General features: G+C 37.9%; 1 protein-coding gene across 1 annotated transcript in view; it reads right to left on the bottom strand.

Annotated features, from left to right (window-relative positions):
- Window positions 1–19,005, bottom strand: part of LOC126251328 (eukaryotic translation initiation factor 3 subunit A) — a 59,568-nt gene extending 40,563 nt beyond the window's left edge. Inside the window, exons 1-4 of the mRNA XM_049951668.1 lie at window positions 18,619–19,005; window positions 14,673–14,869; window positions 8,338–8,486; window positions 675–825 (exon numbers count right to left, since the gene is read on the bottom strand). Coding sequence (XP_049807625.1) covers window positions 675–825; window positions 8,338–8,486; window positions 14,673–14,869; window positions 18,619–18,667 — 546 coding nt within the window. The 5' untranslated portion in view covers window positions 18,668–19,005. The remainder of the gene's footprint in view (window positions 1–674; window positions 826–8,337; window positions 8,487–14,672; window positions 14,870–18,618) is intronic.
- Between the last annotated feature and the right edge of the window lie 64 nt (window positions 19,006–19,069).

The raw sequence follows: 19,069 nt of genomic DNA, 5'->3' as shown, positions 1-19,069 counted from the left end.
CCACGTGAACTACTTCCAATTCTGTTTTGGTCTGTGTGGCAGTCCAACCCTTCAAATGAATATGTTTGACAACAACATGAAATTTGGTTTTCTCCATTTTCAATCACAGTGAGCGCAATGACCAATTCAGATTGCTGTCAGCAATAACATGTACCCCATACATTGCAGAAATTCTTTTTATGACCCTTGGAATAATCAAGCTTACCTACCCTGAAGACACAACAAAAACATTCCATTCAGTCATGGAAATTTACAGGACACCTTCGTATATTTAAAAATGAGATTATATTAGTTTCATATTATAAGGTTCTGAAATAATGAAATCAACATAACATACTGTGTACACCTTAGCACCACAGAACTTAACATAAATAACAGAAAACCTCTTGTTGGCAGCAATCATGTTTACAATCCACTGATCTTTAGATGTGGTGTAACTCCACCCGGCACTGCGAGTCTTAGCAAGTAGAAATCAGTGGCTTTGTATAAATGGCTGTAGATGGGTGGTGGGATAAACTACTAACTAGTGATTTCAACAACTGTTAACGTACTGTAAGAGTTATTCAGACACATGAAAAAATATTTTTTTCCATACTTATGGAATAGCTCCCTCTGGTACCAGACCACAAACAACTTATATATAACTATTTTACATAGTGACTGAACAACAATACCATGCGAGCAATATCGTGGTACAATGTCTCCACATGGGCATTAGTTCGAAGCAGTTCCAAACACTGACAGTACGATTCCCACAAGAACTTAACCCAAGGAGTCAGAATTGTCCGGTCACTGCGATCTTGGGCATCTTCTCCACTGACAGCACTGGAAAAGAAAGAAATTGAATCTAATAAACAGTTCTTCATTTAATCACAACATTTTCATTGAGTTTTATTACCAGTTCACATCATTCTCAAACCAAAATACTTATTAATTTATAATGAAACTTTTACCATTTCACACAATATGCCTATTACAAAAATTGAAGCAATTACAAGTTGGAAATAACACACAAAAGTTGAGAGCAATCAAGTACTTACAAGGAAAGTTGCTAGGTGTGTGTGTGTGTGTGTGTGTGTGTGTGTGTGTGTGTGTGTGTGTGTGTGTGCGCGCGCACGTGTGCGAGCGCGCACATACATCACTACAAGTTGCCAAAGATAATCGATACTACCTTGCCTAATGATACAGCCCGATGTTTGGCACTTATGGCCATGTGGTGCTTGTGTGCAATGTGTTACATCCTTTGCTCACTGATACACCTTGCACATGTTACATAGATAGTCGCCACATTTCCTTAGCCACATGGTAAGCCATATGCTTCTCGGCTTGTACACTGCGACACTGCACGCTTGCCGACATAAAACTGAGCCGCATGTGGAACGAGGGATGGGGGACAAGTGCCACTCGTGGCCTTCTCACACACATTCAATACTCTAGAGCTTATAACTAAACAATTTATTTCACCTACTGAGGTAAGGTAGAATGGTTTTCAGTTTTAAGGTTTGTTCCAAGCTATTGGAAATGGTGTACCCTTGTATTCCTCTCAGTAACCAAGTGGCCCAGAAAGTCATTTATTTATGCATCCACCCTGGATTACGGACATCAGGCCTCTCTTCCATCCTACCAGGCGATTTAGGTTAATTTTCATTGCAACACACATCATAACAAGACTTACACATGATATGAAATCCAAGACTTTTAACAAACTACAACAAATAGTGGAAACAGTGGTAGCTTTACAAGAGGAAAAAGGTTCACATTGGTTCACAAAAGTAGAACGACTACTAGGTCACTTATAGTTTAACATGATATCAGGATCCTGGAGCAACTTCCAATTTTTCTTGTATTCCCTTAACTGAGAGAGGGAGGAGGTGTGTGTGTGTGTGTGTGTGTGTGTGTGTGTGTGTGTGTGTGTGTGTGTGTGTGAATGAAATTTCTCATGACAACACCCAACACCCTGGAATAAATTATTTTTTTTCCATTTACTACATGTGGAATATTTGAAAGGCATGTGGCCAGTTGCTTCCCACGATTATGTAAGTCAGAAAAGGCTCAAGCTGCTACTCAAATGTGATGTGGCAAGCAGAGCGAGAACATTTTAGTCAATGAAATCAAGAGCCATGTGAGATATGTACATATCTTGTAAACATTCATTTTAATGATTAGAAAAGTAAGAGGAGTCACACTACATTTAGCTTTGGCGATATTAACTATCAACAAACTACAACAGCACAGTAGCAATATCAATGAAGAAGAGAGAGATGAGAAAAAAATATGATCTTCATCATCTACTGCATCTCTACGTGGCCAAAAAAATAATAATTCACAACCATAACATTCAACAATATCACACATTAAAATTTTTTTTAGCCACAGAGCATGAAGAATCTAGCTAACAACTGATGAAATCAATACCTGACGAAAGGCACAGAAGATAAATTATAAAACTATTTGATCTTTAACCAGATTTAAAACAAGAAGGCTTTTATGTTACAAATAACTGCTTCAGAATCAGACAACATTACTCAGGATTGGTAGGTACATGCCGTAATCATTAGACACAGTAGTGTTGCAAATTATAATACTTTCCCTGTAGTTACTACAGAAAGAGCAAATATAAGTCAACAAAAGATCAAGAATCAGGACAAAAATGTAAATATAGAAGTAACGAAGAGGAGTAACTGAATAGCAGAAGCATTGAGTCATCAACAGATACACACAAAATACAGTGAAAACTTGCTAGCTTTTGCAATAAATCCTTTCTAGAGCTAACCGCTCCCCCCCCCCCCCCCCCCCACACACACACACACACACACACACAGAGAGAGAGAGAGAGAGAGAGAGAGAGAGAGAGAGAGAGAGAGGAGTGCATTCAGCAATGGACTAGGGTGGAGTGCACGTTGTGTCGGGTAAGATGCATTTCCCACTCTAGTCTTGTTGTAGGCTTATACTTGGCCATATACCAAGATCAAGAATCAGGACAACTCTGCTGCAATCACTGCACAGCTTTTTGTCAGTATGAGAGTGAACCAGCTGTCCATCAGAATTAATGCCATCACCAAAAAGTGACCAAGGGCAAAGTTGACTACAGAGTGGTGCAACATACAGCTGAGCACAACATTTTCAATTTCACCAGCTATCTCATAACTCATACCAGTCGGATCCAACCCTCCACCACCAGCTTTTCTGAACCACACTAATGACAGTTATACTTGCAACATATCCTTCTCTTCCATGATCCTCCCGGCCTCAGTCTCTGTTAACCCACTGCTCCCAAACCTTCCACCCAACAGTTTCCCCCTTCCTCTGTCTTGTCACCCCACTCCACCCCAATCCACTTATCCACAGCACCTCCATAGTGAACCACCCCCACCCCACCCAGCTCCGGTACACGGGCATCACACACCTAGCCTGTGCATCTGCCACCCCATACCCCTGGCATTCTTACCCAGCAAACCCACTGCCTCCTTCCACACCACTACCAACCCAACCTAACGAATCTTCCTGCCTCTTACCTCTCTATCCTCCTATCCATCCCAGCATAGATTACCTGCTGGAATGCAAGCTTGTCACTGTGTACCCAGATGGCACAATGCAGGGGAACAAGGAGGTTGTGTGTGTGTGTGTGTGTGTGTGTGTGTGTGTGTGTGTAGGGGAAAGAGGGGGTGAGCCTCAACAAACAATTTATCCCAAAAACCAGCAAGTTCCTTTCTTGTTTGTGTGTGCCTGTCAACAATTCAATGCTAGTGATATTCACCAAATGGTCTCCTATACTCCTAAATTAATTACATTCTACCAGAACTGTCCTACTGAATGAAAATAAGTTTTAATTTAAAGGCTGTGATTAATTAACATAACATACTCAAATGCCAGAATATCAAAACAGGTAACAGTTGACAGTTCAAAAAAAGACATATGAACACAAAAGAATATAAAAGAAACAAAACAGTGAGACAAAAACATTGACAAATGAAGTCATTAAAATGATTATATAGTTCTAAAATGACTGAGATCCTGAGAAATACAGATATAAATACAGCATGGGAAGGAGAGTGCTGTGCAAGAATAGAGTAGCAAAATGGCAACAAAATTATTATTCATATTCGAATATGTTTGCACAAATGTTACCAACTGCGCAGTATGAAGATACTAAAAGTGAATATTATTCAAAGAATTCTGCACAGAAGGGGATGTGAATTTCTGGCAGCAAAATAAGGATGGTAAACATTACAAAGCTGATAACCTTTCAGTATACAGGAGCAGGAATTGTTTTTGCTACAAAAGAGATTTATATGGTAACCTAATGATGTTAACTGGAGCCAACTTAGTATATATGTTTATATACAAATGAAATTCAGTGGATATGGCCATTTAGTGGAGAGTCACAACTTGAAAAAAGGAAGTTTGCCTGAGGCAACAAAGTGACATGGAGATAATAAAAAAAAATACTTTTTCTGGTTTTACCTCACTGGGAAAGTCATGCTTCTAACCATTATAAAGACACATTTTTCCATGCAAAATAATAATTTCGGCGTGTTTCTGGTCTTACCTGGTTTTACATGCATGGGTGTGGCTAAAAAACAGTTACATTTAAAATCTACATAGATGTTTACATCATAATGGCATTTGGTCTGCAATTAGAAGCTCATTCAACAGCACAAACCATTGCGACGGAATGTTTGACAGTTACCTTACCACGTTTGCTGCTTCCACTGTTTACAATACCAATAAATGAAGTTGCGTCATCGTTATCATCATTTCATTATGCAAAGTTTTGCATCATTGGCAGGGTCTTTCCCAAATGTTTCTTCCACTCCTTTAGCCATCTGTCTCTTGGCCTTCTCTTTACTATTTCTCTTTCCATCATCATCTGTTACACTTTGTTTCTTTGTCACAACAGTTATTGCTACCACAGACTGAAGTCACCACATAGACCAAGGTTTTGGTTAGAATCAGACAAAAAAGTTTACATTAAACTGATGCCACCACAATTGTTTTTCACACTAATGCAGTAGCTGCTGCACATTACTGACTACTGTTTTGCAAATACATTACACATTCAAGGTGTACTTTATCATCAGAATTCAATAGAACTGCTTCATATTGCTGCTACCAGATACTCCTTTACATTCAGCTCTCTCTCACTGGTTACTTACAACCAGCTATTGGTGCATATTCTTGCAATCACAGGGACTGGCACCAATATTTCTCCACAAAACCACTTAAGAGCATAACATCTATTCTTCACTTACCCACTCTTGAAATACAAAAGGTAAATAACTTGTACTTGTTTATCAAATTTGTTGAAGAGTCGTTAGTACCTAATTACGTAACTGTAAATGACGGCACATAATGACATATAAATTATATAGCCACATAACTATGAGTGTCAATTCAAAGGTACGGTTTCCCTATTTTTTAAAAAACAAAAAGCACTGGTTATTTCACAGCCATTTATATTGATTTAAAGCTTAAACATTAATATATTTCTCTATATAATAGCCGCTTCTATTCAGGCATTTTTGGAGACAGTGCTCCAACTGTTTTATCAACATGTTGCAAAACTCTCCAGCAACCCATTTGACTTCTTCATCAGTTCAGAAGTTTAGCCCACCCAAATGTTTCTTGACTTTCAGGATTAAGTGGTAATCACTAGGGGCTGGGTCCAGACTGTATGAGCAGGGGTGGGGGAGAATGACGGTCCAGCCAAAACTTATCAGGAGGTCCTGAGTTTGATTACAGATGAAGGTTTGAGTGTTGTTATGAGGCAGCATCAATGCTTTGCTCAGTTTTCCTCTATAGTGGCTCTGAATCACACGCCAGAGTTCTCTTAGTGCATCACAAACCTGTCTCAGCTTATCATCATTCCAGGAGATGAAGTCATTCAGCAATATCTCTTACAGTCCCAAAACACAACAGCTATCACTCTGCCAGCAGACTGCTTTTGTTTAAAATTTTTCAGCTTATGTGATTATGGGTGGAACCACACTGTTGTTAAGTTTCGGGTGTGAAATGAAACAGCTACATTTTGGTGCCCATAACGACCGTTTCCAACAATTCTGTCTTCGTCTCCAAATTATTTGAGAAACTGTCTGACACAGTCAACACACTGCTGCTTGAGGTCTTCTGCAAGCATTTGTTGGATGCTTCACATGCAAACCTTGTGATATGCTAACTTTTCAGACAAAATTCTCTCAACTGAGCTAGATAGATCGTTACCCTTCAATTTTCGAGCATTTTTCTCTCGACCTTTTCAGCAGTCTCGTCTGAAATGAAAGGTCTTCCACACCAATCATAATTGTGGAAGTCCTAGTGGCCAGTAATGCACACCCAACACCATCTGCAGACACGCTGAATGTCCACACACTTTTTGGCATAAACTTCGCACAATTGACTATGTTTAAAAACCTGGTAACTGCACAGCTTCCACACCTGGCAGTAGTGACAATAAAAATTTCTGCTGTAGACGATTGCTAGGCGAATAGTGAATAGTGGAGAGAAGCAAGAAATGTAGGGATTGAGAGTGGGGCCAGTTGCTGTGCACGGCACTGTTGCTGGGTTTTGCTAAACACCTCTCCCAGAGGATCTACCGCTTTGGGAACCCTACCCTACTTTTGAATCAACCCTCTTCTTCTTCTTCTTCGTTTCACCCAACTTTGGGGTACGTTGAATCAATCACTTCTGTGTGTTCTGTGCCTTTCTTTTCGCCCAGTACTGCTTCATTCTTTCTGATCTTGCTTTTCTTTCCTCATCAGAGATGACAATCGTTCTTTTCTTCCTATTTTGGAGCTGGAATCCCTCTTTTCTGTCTTTGCTTATCATTTTTGTGGTCCTGTCTGTGAGCATTTTTTCTGTGATGTGTAGTTCTCTTAAGTCTTTCTCTGTTTGGATAAACCAATTTGGTTTGGATTTTTTATTCCTGAAGTAGTCGAACATTCTTTTTGTAAGTCTATTTGGGTTCATTCTGAGAATGTGCCCATAAAACTCAATTCTTCTTTTCCTCATTGTATCCGAAAGTTTTTCTGTGGTTTTGTAGAGTGTTTCATTTTTGGTATGAATTAGTTTGTCGTTATGAAATTTGGGGCCTAAAATTTTTCTCAATATTTTTCTTTCTTTGATCTCTAGCCTTTCAATTGGGCCATGGTTAGTGATAGATAATGTCTCAGCTGCATATAGTGCTTCTGGTTTAATGACAGTGTTGTAATGTTTTATTTTTGAATTCCATGAGAGGGACTTTTTATTATAAGTATTTTTAGTAAGCTGAAAGGCTAGTTCAACTTTGTTTCTTCTTAGTTCTATTGCTTTTTTCTCAAGGGCGTTCCAGCTAATCCATTCACCAAGATATTTGAATTCTTTAACAATTTCGATCTTTTGGTCTCTTACTTTAAGATATTTCATTGGCTTTTTTATATTTGTGATTATTTTGGTTTTTTCAAAAGAAATTTTAAGGCCTATTTTCTCTGCTTGTTTCTGTAATTCGAGGATCTGTTCTTTGGCTTCTTCCCATGTTTCAGCTAGTAGGGCCATATCATCTGCAAATGCTAGGCAATTAACCTTGATGCCTTTGTTTTTTGTTCCTAGTCGGATTCCACTATTGATTTTCTTGTTCCATTCTCTTACTATTTTTTCTAGGGCACAGTTAAATAACAATGGAGAGAGTCCATCACCTTGTCGTACTCCAGTTTTTATCTCAAATAGGTCTGAGAGTTCTCCCATAAATTTAATTTTGGAGTATGTGTTGGTGATGGTTTCTCTAATTAGATTTGTAGTTTTATTGTCTAGGTTCAATTCTTTTAATATGGAGATTAGAGATTCCCTGTCTATGGAGTCGTACGCCTTTTGAAAGTCAATGAATGTGATGACATACGCTTTTGCTCTCAATTTTTGATAGGCCATAAGATTTTTGAGGTTTAGAATTTGTTCTGGGCAGGATCTTCCCTTTCTGAAGCCTGCCTGGTATTCTCCAAGTTGACAATCTAGCTGGGGTTCTGCTCTGTTCAAAAGGACTTTAGACAGTATTTTGTATGTTACGTCAAGGAGCGAAATCCCTCTGTAATTGTTGGGGTCTGTTCTGGATCCCCTCTTATGAATTGGGTGAATGAGGGCCATCTTCCATTCATCCGGAATTCTTTCTGTTTTCCATATTTCTTCAAATATGTTTTGGAGAGATTCTATGGCATTTCTATTGACATTTTTCCACAGTTCAGCTGTAATCAACCCTCTTATTTTACAGATAAATTTACATCTTAATACTTAGCATGAAAATGGTCTATGGAACAGGCAGTTAATGACAAAAAATATTCATTTTGTGGCTACAGATTCGCAAAGTAGTATTACCTTAGGAGTATGCTCTCCGGTGTAGCCAGCATATCAAGATCATCAATGTCTACCACAGCTTGCTGTGACTGCTCACGGGCTGATTCTGTTCTCTCCTCAGCTGTTCTCAAATATCCGCGAATCACATTCTCTAGTGAAGAAACATTTACCTGAAAAGAAAATATTACAGTAAGCATAAATTTACAGCACATCAATGAGGTCATTACAGCCAGAACACGAGCTCCGACTGCAGGAGGACAGTGTAGGAAAGAAAATCGGCAATGTCTTTTTCGGAGGACCCATCCCAGCATTCAAAGGGAAACTACAGAAAGCCTTCATCTACAAGGCTGAAAGGGGATTGAAACCCTGTTCCTCTCAGATGAGAGTCCAGTACTTTAGCAGTGCCCCAACTTTGTGGGTACAGAGGTGGCTTATGGGTTGCTATAAAGTAAAGAGTTTCATCAAAATTGTGAATAAGGAATGAAAGACTAACTAGGACTGAGTACATTACAACTTCATGGAACTCACAAGAGATTACAGAAATAAATATTACTCCTACAGTCCCAAGCAAGAGTTATAAAACATAATATCATAGCTGTGCTCCTTACAATCAGTCACAGTAATTATGCCAATAATTACAAACTGTGAAAGGGATTAACAAAGCACGAATACTTTTATGCACACTTTCACAGTTATCTTGGTGTAAGACATGCAAGAGGAGAACTAGAAAACTTAAGTTAATAACGTATTTGTAGACTAGATACTGCAGAAAATTATTTAAGCTAAAGATCAGCAGATACATCACGACTACTAAAACCATTGCTACTGCTATTATCTTTACATTTATTAACCCCACAACTGTTATTAAAGATAAGTATAGAAAATTTAGAGCTAGTTATCACAACTCAAGGCTTTTTAAGGTGTTCTCTCTAGGTAATGCTAGATATAAAAGAAGTGAGTAGAACACCAGCAAAAGAAGTCTTTATGTGATTAGGATCTGTAGCCAAATCAAGCAAAATACACACTTCATCAATATACAGGTTGGGGCAGTGTATTTATTGATGAAAAGCCATGATGGAGCAAAATTATACATTGAAATCAGTAGGGTACAACTATAAATGAATTTTGTGAGGTGTCAAACAACAGGTCTTGCAAATTATGTACCTCCTTGTTAATGCACTGCTGCAGCCAGTTTCTGAAGTTCCAAGTAACTTTTAAAACATTGATTTCGGAATGAGGCCTACTTCAAGGCATATTGCATGCTTCGAGATCCATGGGGACCTGGGTTGATGTTTATACATCTCTCTTGGGGTAACCCCATAAAAAATAGTCACATGAAGTTAAACATGGTGAGCGGTGCAGACCATGGAATGGAATGTCACCATATGGGGAAATAAAGCAACGAGGGCAGATTTTCCTCAACACAGTAATAGAATTTCTAACAGTGTGTGCCATGGCACCATCCTGCTGAAACCACATTAGTCCTAAATCCATCTGCTGAAATGGTGGTTCAAACAAATTGTTGGATTACATTGACATAACACTCAGAATGGATGGTAACAGCATGGTCATTCTCATCAAAAAGTAAGACCCAATGATGCTTTCATTATTGATTGCACACCAACCTCATTTTCTCACCGTGTAGAGTGCCCTTGTGAATTGCCCTAGGGTTCTCACCAATTATGCATATTCTGCTTGTTAATACAGCCGAAAATGTGGAAGTGCAATTCATCACCAAAAAAATCATGTGCAAAGTTTGGAATCAACATTTGACAAACCTGTAATTAATTTTGTCAGTATCATTTGATAGTTCCTGAACAATGACCCTCTTGTACGTGTTGAAGGTCTTCGTGGAAAATCTGATGCACAGTACAATTAGAAAGTGTTAGGGTGGATGCTTGCTTGAAAGCAGAATGCTTTGGAGATTGCTAAACCAACCTCCTTAAAGCATTTCAAGGGGGGGATTTGATGACAAGTATTATGATGATATTCGGTCTGTGAGGCGCTCAACTGCGCAGTTATCAGTGCCCGTACAAATTCCCAATCTTTCCACAGTCCAATCTCTCTACTTTCACGAATGATGAGGACAACACAAACTCCCAGACCAAGGCGGAGAAAATCCCCAACCCTGCCATGAGTCAAACCTGTGATCTAGAGGCAACAACGCTAGCCATTACACCACAAACAACAGACATGATGAGTATGCACCGCATGCTGTACTGAGACAATAGACTGGTTTTGGGGAAAAGGACATTTTGACAGCAAAAGCATATGGTTCATTCAAGCCATGTTTGCAACTGCAATGGCACTAAGGAAAAATTTCCACTGCTATTGCATCATTAGAGACCATCCCAACCCTGCCAATACCTTCCCTCCCTTCACAACATCATTTCGAAAGCAAGCGTACTTCCCTGCCCCACCCTGTATTTGTGGATCATGTTCCTGTGAATCCCATGAATGATTGCTAAGCACTGCTGTGAGACAATGGAAGTTGCACAGACTGATAAAGTACTACAGACACTGATGAAGTTTGACATCCCATTTTTTTAGTGTTGAAAGCCATACAAATGACGTGGAATTTCAAATGAAATAGAATTAACCTTTTAAGTCAAAATCATGTTATTTACCAATGGACCAATGGATAAAATAATGCAAACTACCTGAGACGACACTAAAGAGAAACAGTCTGTTGAATTGCTCATTTACTCACACAACTCTCTCTTGGCTTCATGAGACTGGGTGGGTTTCAACTGAGAATATAGATTATGGGCGCCATAACAGTAAACTACACTGCTGACTACTATAGTGGTAACCCAAATTGGGAAGTAGGTCTCAAACTGGGTACATTCTTCAGTAAATAAGGGTCTTTTTACACACAAGATGTTTCCTTAACTACGGAATCTGCAAGAATAGTTTAACGTACAAGACTCAACAGAACTATAACAAATCCCAGCAGACTTTTACAAATGACAGTTTTGTAATGTAGAATTGGATCCTAAAGCACATTAAAATGTCACAATTTATAGCTCTGCACAGAGAAAGCATGGCTATATTTTCATTTTTCCTATCTTGGGCCATAAAATTTGACAGCTCCTCTCTTTCAATATAGTTTGTTTGTTATCTACTTTAACTACTCCACACAATGGTTTATATCATTCCTACCCACTTATTCATCTGACTTTCACACCTATTACAGTACCATATTTATTCAAATCTAAGCCGCACTTTTTTTCCGGTTTTTGTAATCCAAAAAACCACCTGCGGCTTAGAATGGAGTGCAAAGTAAGCGGCAGTTCTGGAAAATGTTGGTAGGTGCCGCCAAAACTAACTTCTGCCATTGAATATATGTAGCGCTACACAGGCATGCTCTGCAGGCACAAAGATAAATACTGGCGCCAAAACCTCTGCGTCAGTAAAAAAAAAAAAAAGGGGGTGGAAGACAAGCTTTTTTTTCCTCGCCCCAAGTTTCGACCACTGCATTTTCATACCTTATCCATCGAAGTAAATACAAATTCTGTATTGTTCATCTCCTAATATTGCAGCGTTTCAATGTACTATGAAAATCCGACTGGCAAGACTGTTAGGGATGTTTGTCAATATGGCCAACTCTACGTTCTGAATTTTTTCCTACCTGCGAGAAGAGATGGTTGCTAATAGGAACTTTTATGAATTGTGAATCACATGCAGTATTCTCTTCACCATAAGAATAATATGAATATAAACATTTTGCCACGTATTCTTTCACGTTTGCTGCTATCTCGTTTAAATTCTGTCTGCCTAATAAACGACGAAACCAGAGTGAGACAACAGCAAACGTGGAAGAATATACATATCATGCATAATAGTGATACAGTCAGAAATGAAGCACGGCAATTGACTAGATTTTTAAATCTAAGATGACTAATTTCTGTGCAGAATGTAATGTACTAAAGAGGCGTCTGCAAATATTTTCAAACGGAGAAAAATTTTCGCTAAACTCTCGTTCAGAACATGTATCATACGCAGTCTATTATTTGGTTCTTGTTGATCATTTTCAAAGAAAGCAGCAGTGTAAGTAACAACAAATAGCAGTCTCTTGCCATTGTTTCGCTAATGAGACGATTCCTCTCTCTTTTTTTGTTTCTTTTTTTAATTCTAAGCGGCGGTAGCAGGCACAAAAGCAAGCCATGCCACGAGCGGCGACAGGCCGTAAACACTCATTATCAGAATGCGACAAACAATGCATGACACAGTACAGTAATGCATCTTCAGCTTAGAGTGACGTAAACACCTATAACAGAACGGCGCTTATCAGATCAAAGAAAAATAAGCAATCAATTCGAACCAGATGAAGCACGTGAAAAAGAAAGGGTACCCGTATAAATGCGGACGGAGCGCCTGACACATAGCAATGGCTACCTGGTAAAGCTTAACTGCTAAGCTTACGTCTCGAACCAAACTACTGTAGCTGTATTGTCATTCATTCGACCTAAATTGTGTCTCATATTACAATGGACCAACTTTGTTTTGATTTGGAGGTGCGGCCTAAAACTTTTCTCTCCCCTTGAATTTCGAGTCTCAAATTTCAGGTGCGGCTTAGATTCGTGAAATTTTTTTTCCCTTGATTTCGAGTCTCATTTTTCTGGTGCGGCTTAGATTCGAGTAAATATGGTAACTGTAGACTGACCAAGGAACACGCTTGTCATATTCTATGAACAAAACAGCCTAGATTATGTTTTTATTTTGCTGTAATTATTGGATTTGACCAAATTAACCCTTTCTTGACCAGTGGGCTATGCGTGTCCCACATACAAATTTCTTTCCCTGGGTTCACAGGGATATGAGTGACATATCTGTAATGTGGTGCAATCTAGTGTTGAAGGTATCAACAGTTTGGAACCAACAGGCTCACTGTTTGGCACCTAATACACAAGATATCTTTTAATCATATCAGTTGCGCATTAACTGTCTTATGTTTTGGCAGTTTTATGTATTTCTTTCCTGTCTGCAATAGATACACTCAGTAAAGGTACCTGTGGTCTTTTTTACATTGTTTGCTACAAATGTGCAGATATCCATAGAAAAAAGGCTTTTAAATTCGTTAGAGATTTTGCCTTATAACCAATGTGTGTAGAGAATTTCTGTGCGTCATTTGTTCATACTTTTGTCTACATTGTTACATTTATTTATTTCATTCAGTTCTGTAATCTTATTTTTTTTCTTTATTTGATATGAAATGAGAAAATTCGTGGTTTGCTTTTTCTGAAGAGTTCTCGACTTGTCCTTCTCTATTTCTCCAAGTGAAAAGCTGCCTTACAACATTAAGGTGAAAAGAAAGCTGGTTACATCTTCCTCCACTATTACAGTTCCACACAATGAAACAGTTCAGCACTGCTGTCCACAAGAAAATAAAGATGATACCACCATCTGAGTGACCAACTGTTAATAGCATATCTTTCTCTCTATTGATCGGACCAGTCTCTAGATGTGTACTCTGCTATGGATGTTGGGTAGGATCTACCTGATTATGTACCACCAGTATTTTTTCTCGTGATTAATCTCATATCTTTTGGTGGTGAGCAGCTGACCGAACGTAAGTGGCTTATTATCTTGTCATTTTACTGCTGATACACACCCTTCTGTTTGGATGATGATGTGCATTGAGACACACTCAGAAAACAATTTTCAGCGAGGAGCACAGAAAGCAATGCAGAACACGGAAGCAAGAGATATGGATTAATTTCATATGCAGCTGCTATAAACAACTATGTATTCAGCTATGTTTTGAAAAAAATTCATACGAATGTTAAGCTGCGAATAAATAAATTTGTTTCACATAATAAGGGTACTTTCTTCTTTTTACAGATCCTAATCCCCAGTAAAAAAAATTATTTGAAGTGAGGCACATATGTCCCGCTGGATGCGAGGAGGAATAAATTTCTAGAACCATTAATTCCTCCTTGAGTACAGTGGGATTTGTGATGGCCCACTTAAAATAATTATAAAACTACACATAACAATCTAAATTTAGAAACAGGGCCTGACTCTCCATTTATTCCAAAAGCAGGAAACATTTTTTTAACAATATTACGAGAAATGTTAAATACCAGCCCTTCCCTTCCATCACAATTATATTTTACCTTTTCTGTATTAGCTCTCTTTGCATTCAATTTTTTACAGCAGTATTCATGAAAGTAACGAGAACTTTCACAATGAGTAACAACTGATCTTCGTGTATGTATATGTTTTCGTAATTAAACACATTATATAATTTTCATTCCAATGGCAGAATGGGACTGAAGTACAGTAAATTCCGAGTTGTATTTCATTACCATACACATAAGTATATAAAAGCTATTAGAGAACACAACACTTACCGATTGGAACATATTTCGGTACTGGAATAACCCTTCCTTTGCAATGTGTGATTTCTTCAGCTCGACACACAGGTCCAAATATTTGAACATGATTGGTTCCAGGACACTCTCGCTCCAATTGTACGCCCATTTTTTATTGCGAAAAACTTCATATAAAGTATCTAACGCCCTTGCTGGCTTTCCGACTTCAATAAATTCTGTAAAAAAAGGAGAATTTTACAATACTTTTTTAATAATACGAAGTTTTATGCATTATCAATATGGAGGGAACCTCAACTATACAGTGCGCAGAGACACTTAGGGAGAGAGTAGTTTTCACCAAATGTGTTAATACCACACCCAACACAAGAATTATTAACATAACTAATGTTAAGAAATAAATGTAATCCGAATCAATGTAAATTTCCCCATTCAGCACTGCACTGCTAGGTGGGAAATTGATTCTTAGTGATCCTGCTGGGCATACTTCCAGGAAAACTGCCCTCCTCCTCCTCCCCCACCCCCTTCAAAAACTACAACTGCTCACTCTTTTCTTTGCCTACAGACAATTGCTGCCTTGTCTTTCCAGCAGTTGGGTTAACTTTCACGTACTAGAAAGTGGCTCCACTATTTTCACACATGAAACTGGTCAATAGAAGTTGTGATGTTGACTCTCTGGCTTTGAATGGCACATTAATTTTGGCAGCACATATTTGGAATTAAGTCACAGTGGTTACTAACCTGTAGTGTTGGTCAGGTCTAGGTTAGGCCTGAAGCCAATATATTTATTGTGGGGTGGGAACATCAACATGTAAGATATCAAATGCAGTTAGTGAAAAGTTAAAGTAGTGATTCAAGAGAACCACTATGACAGCTCCTACGTTTATGACACCACTAGTCAAAGCTAACAGCTTGTATTGCTGGCACATTTGGGGGTCAACGGAACCGTACGATTCCACCCGTATGCTTTGACCCATGACGTAAGGGTGTTGAGGCGTGTGATGTCATTACGACGCGTAGTTTGAGTTGGTTGTATTTGTAGATGTTGTCTTCCTGTGATGCCCCGCCCCCTCACTCTCTAATTTTTGAGGTGTTTTGGTTTTGTTTTTTGTAGTTGTAGGTGGTGTTTTTTCGTATCAATAGTTATGGTTGACCCATACAGGTCAAGGGAAATGACCGATTCCAATTTTCGTAGTTTTCTATGTAGGTATTGGTGACTGAGTATCAGCAGCTGTGGTCAAGGGAAATGTCTGATTCCAATTTTTGTAGTATTTGCTGTAGATGTTGGTGTTTCGGTATTGTCAGCAGCTGTTGATCTATATAGATCAAGGGAAGTGTCCGATTCCTGTAGATTTTGTAATTTTTTGTTTGTCATTTTGTGTTTTGGGATTGTGGTGTGTCTTTTTACTGTTATATTTAGCTTGACCCCTCCCTAAGACCCCCCAATTTCCTGCACCTGCACTTTAGTTTGATTGTATTTTTGAAGGGATATGTTATTGTCTTATTTATGTATTTTCGTGTTTGTTGCCGTGTGTATGTAGTTACATCATAGGCGCCATATTGGAGACGCTTAGAATAGTCATTCCCGCCATATTGATGACGTCATGGGTCAAAGCAGACTGGTGGAATCTGATACTTCCGTAATCCCCACATTTGTAACCTTTGAAGATTTAGCACCAAAAATAAAACACGTGAAGTCCAGTGCACACTAATGATATACACATACTGATTTCTATTAACAGTAAATCACATATTCTTTAAGGAATCTAATTCCCATGTACAAAAGACCACCAATTTCTGATTACTTCATAAACAAATTAATGTGTTGAATATCTTAAGTTAAGCATACAAATGAGAAAAAAAAAAAAAAAAAAAAAAAAAAAGCTTTGAAATTGTGTTTAAACTTTGTTAGAAGTCGCTAAGCGCTCTATCAAACACTGGATGAGTATAGTCTGGGTAATTTGCACTATTTTACACAGATGTTAGTTTTTCACTCATCTCAATGTTTGTGATATATTTCCTGAACTGTGTGTTGTACAATGATACAATTTTGCAGCTACATTCAAGAGAATATGTGGATATTGTCTGCAAAATGTGTTGCAAAAAGAGTAAGTTGTGAAAAAGTATTAAATTACAATGTCATGCTTGATGTGGAAGTTTTTTTTTTTTTTTTTTTGGGATGAACAGTGAAAATACAATAAATGAAACTTTCTCCCTGTTCAACATTTTGTGGGAAAGAGCAAAAAGAAATAAGATTCATAAAAATTGGCAAGTCATCAAGTGCTCTCATTCTTTTTTAAACCGCAATCTAAATTCAATCAATAATGATACGAAATACTGAAAATCAAATTTCTGTTGCTCCTCTGGAAGCCATCAGATATGCAGTTATACAGGTAGAGCAAACACACAAAAATTTCATCAAATATGGTGCTCAACAACAACAAAAGGTCAGTACTTTTCTTACTTCAACATCAGAAAAATGTACTGCTCCTAACATGAGGTTTAATGCATATCTTGCATGTTATCAGCAAAAGTGACCCTTTAGTAAGGGATCACTTTCAAAGCAAATATAGCCTACATTAACATGTGTGAAATTTAAAGATTCTTTTCTACTTTTCAAATATTTCATCTTCTTTCGTGACCTGGATAAATATTTGTTTCATTTAGTATTCCATTCTCAATATATATCCTACCTTTCGTATTAATTACGATATAGCTAACTGGGCACTTAATACTTTTTGCACACAGTAGCAATAAATATTGTTCAATTCCAGTACTGTTTCTAGTAGGCTAACTATTTTCAAATGAGCCAGGGAGAGTAACTAGACAACGAAAAAAGTAAAGCTGAAACTAAAATGAAGCAGTAAATAAGAGGAAAATAAAACTTGACCAATTTCCAGAAGGCATCCACGTATTCAATCTTATTTTTAAGAATATAGAAAGAGAAACAATACCATGGAATGAAAATTCTCAGTATCTCTGTCTTGCTATAAATTTCTGTTCTTTAACTGCACTGCCGTCTCTAATGACTTCGATGTCAGTGGCATGTTAAACACTAATCTTCCTTAATTACACAGGCAATGGCAGGAATTAAAACTTTTTAAAACTGCTAGTAGAAATGCACATTACTGTACCTGATATGCAATACATTTGAATTATAATTTAAAACAAAAACATGTACTAACAACAAAGGTCATATGTGAACGTTCACTGCCTTTAGCTAGAGACCAAAGTTTTTATGTTTCTGAGAAATCTGGGCATGAACAAATGGCCTACCAAACAAACATCCATATTTTTTTTTAAAGAAATACTTCCACAATACCTTTAACCATATCGACAAGATTCAAAGGAATTTGCTACTATTTACGGATCTGTGTTACATGATGAGGCACCGGAAGGCAGTGATGCAAAGCGCAAATAGCTGAATTATTTTCTATACGCTGAGATTTTAGGACGGTGCAATACCTATCTCATTCACACAGTAGCATCATAAAGAAAACAACTTGTATTCGTGTCACAAAGTATGTCAGTTACGTCTACATCGGGTTGATCCCAGTAAATTAGGCTGTCTATCCATAATATTATTCCTTTTTTTCGAAATTTGATATAGCTCAACCATCTGCCGGAAAAATGCTCACAAAGAGAGATAGAAATATAACGCTCTGAGTGAAAAAAGGCGATTCGAGTGGAGATATATATAGTCACGAATACAAAAGAAAAATATCAATAACGCAGATTTATGTAGTTCGGAAACGAGCGTTTTAATAGGAACGGCAGCATGCACTGTCACATACTTGTTGACGACAGCTGTTCACTTCTTCTTATACTTCCATCCGCAACATTATAGAATTGAACGAATATTTAAGCAAGGAATAAAACAAAGTCTTGAAATATTGTTCATTCTAAACATAATCCGCCGAAGAACTTAAAGAAGGCATGCCATCCATATTGCGAAAAATTCACTTACCATTAGCTCGTTTAAGAGCATTCTCAGGTCTTTGCACGTATCGTGCCATTTTCGAAGATTAGTAATCTTCTTTTTACATAGGAATTAACAAACTGTATTCGTAAAAACGTGCAATTTAAAGCAAAAACCCGTCATTCACCACAACCCAACCACACGTTGACCTACACAGGAGAGGAAGGGAGCCAAAACCACGTGACGTCACGAAAGCGCTATTAGTATCTGTTTTACAGTACTGATTTCTAAAAAGGCTTGATTTGACTCTTATGGGAAACCGGAATATTATAATATACGCGAAAATTTGTCTGTCGGTGATTGAAAAATGACACCAAAACTAAATACACAACTATTACGTGTAATCATTAGCTATGTATCACACGAGTGGTTTGTCTTCCCGTACGGAATTGATGATCTTTAGTTTTCCATTTTTAATCAAAGAAGATAATGTGTTGAA

The sequence above is a fragment of the Schistocerca nitens genome, chromosome 4 (genome assembly GCF_023898315.1).
Source record: "Schistocerca nitens isolate TAMUIC-IGC-003100 chromosome 4, iqSchNite1.1, whole genome shotgun sequence".
Lineage (NCBI taxonomy): Eukaryota > Metazoa > Arthropoda > Insecta > Orthoptera > Acrididae > Schistocerca > Schistocerca nitens.
The sequence above is the reverse complement of the archived record's forward strand: the minus strand, read 5'-3'. Positions and strand labels throughout refer to the sequence as shown.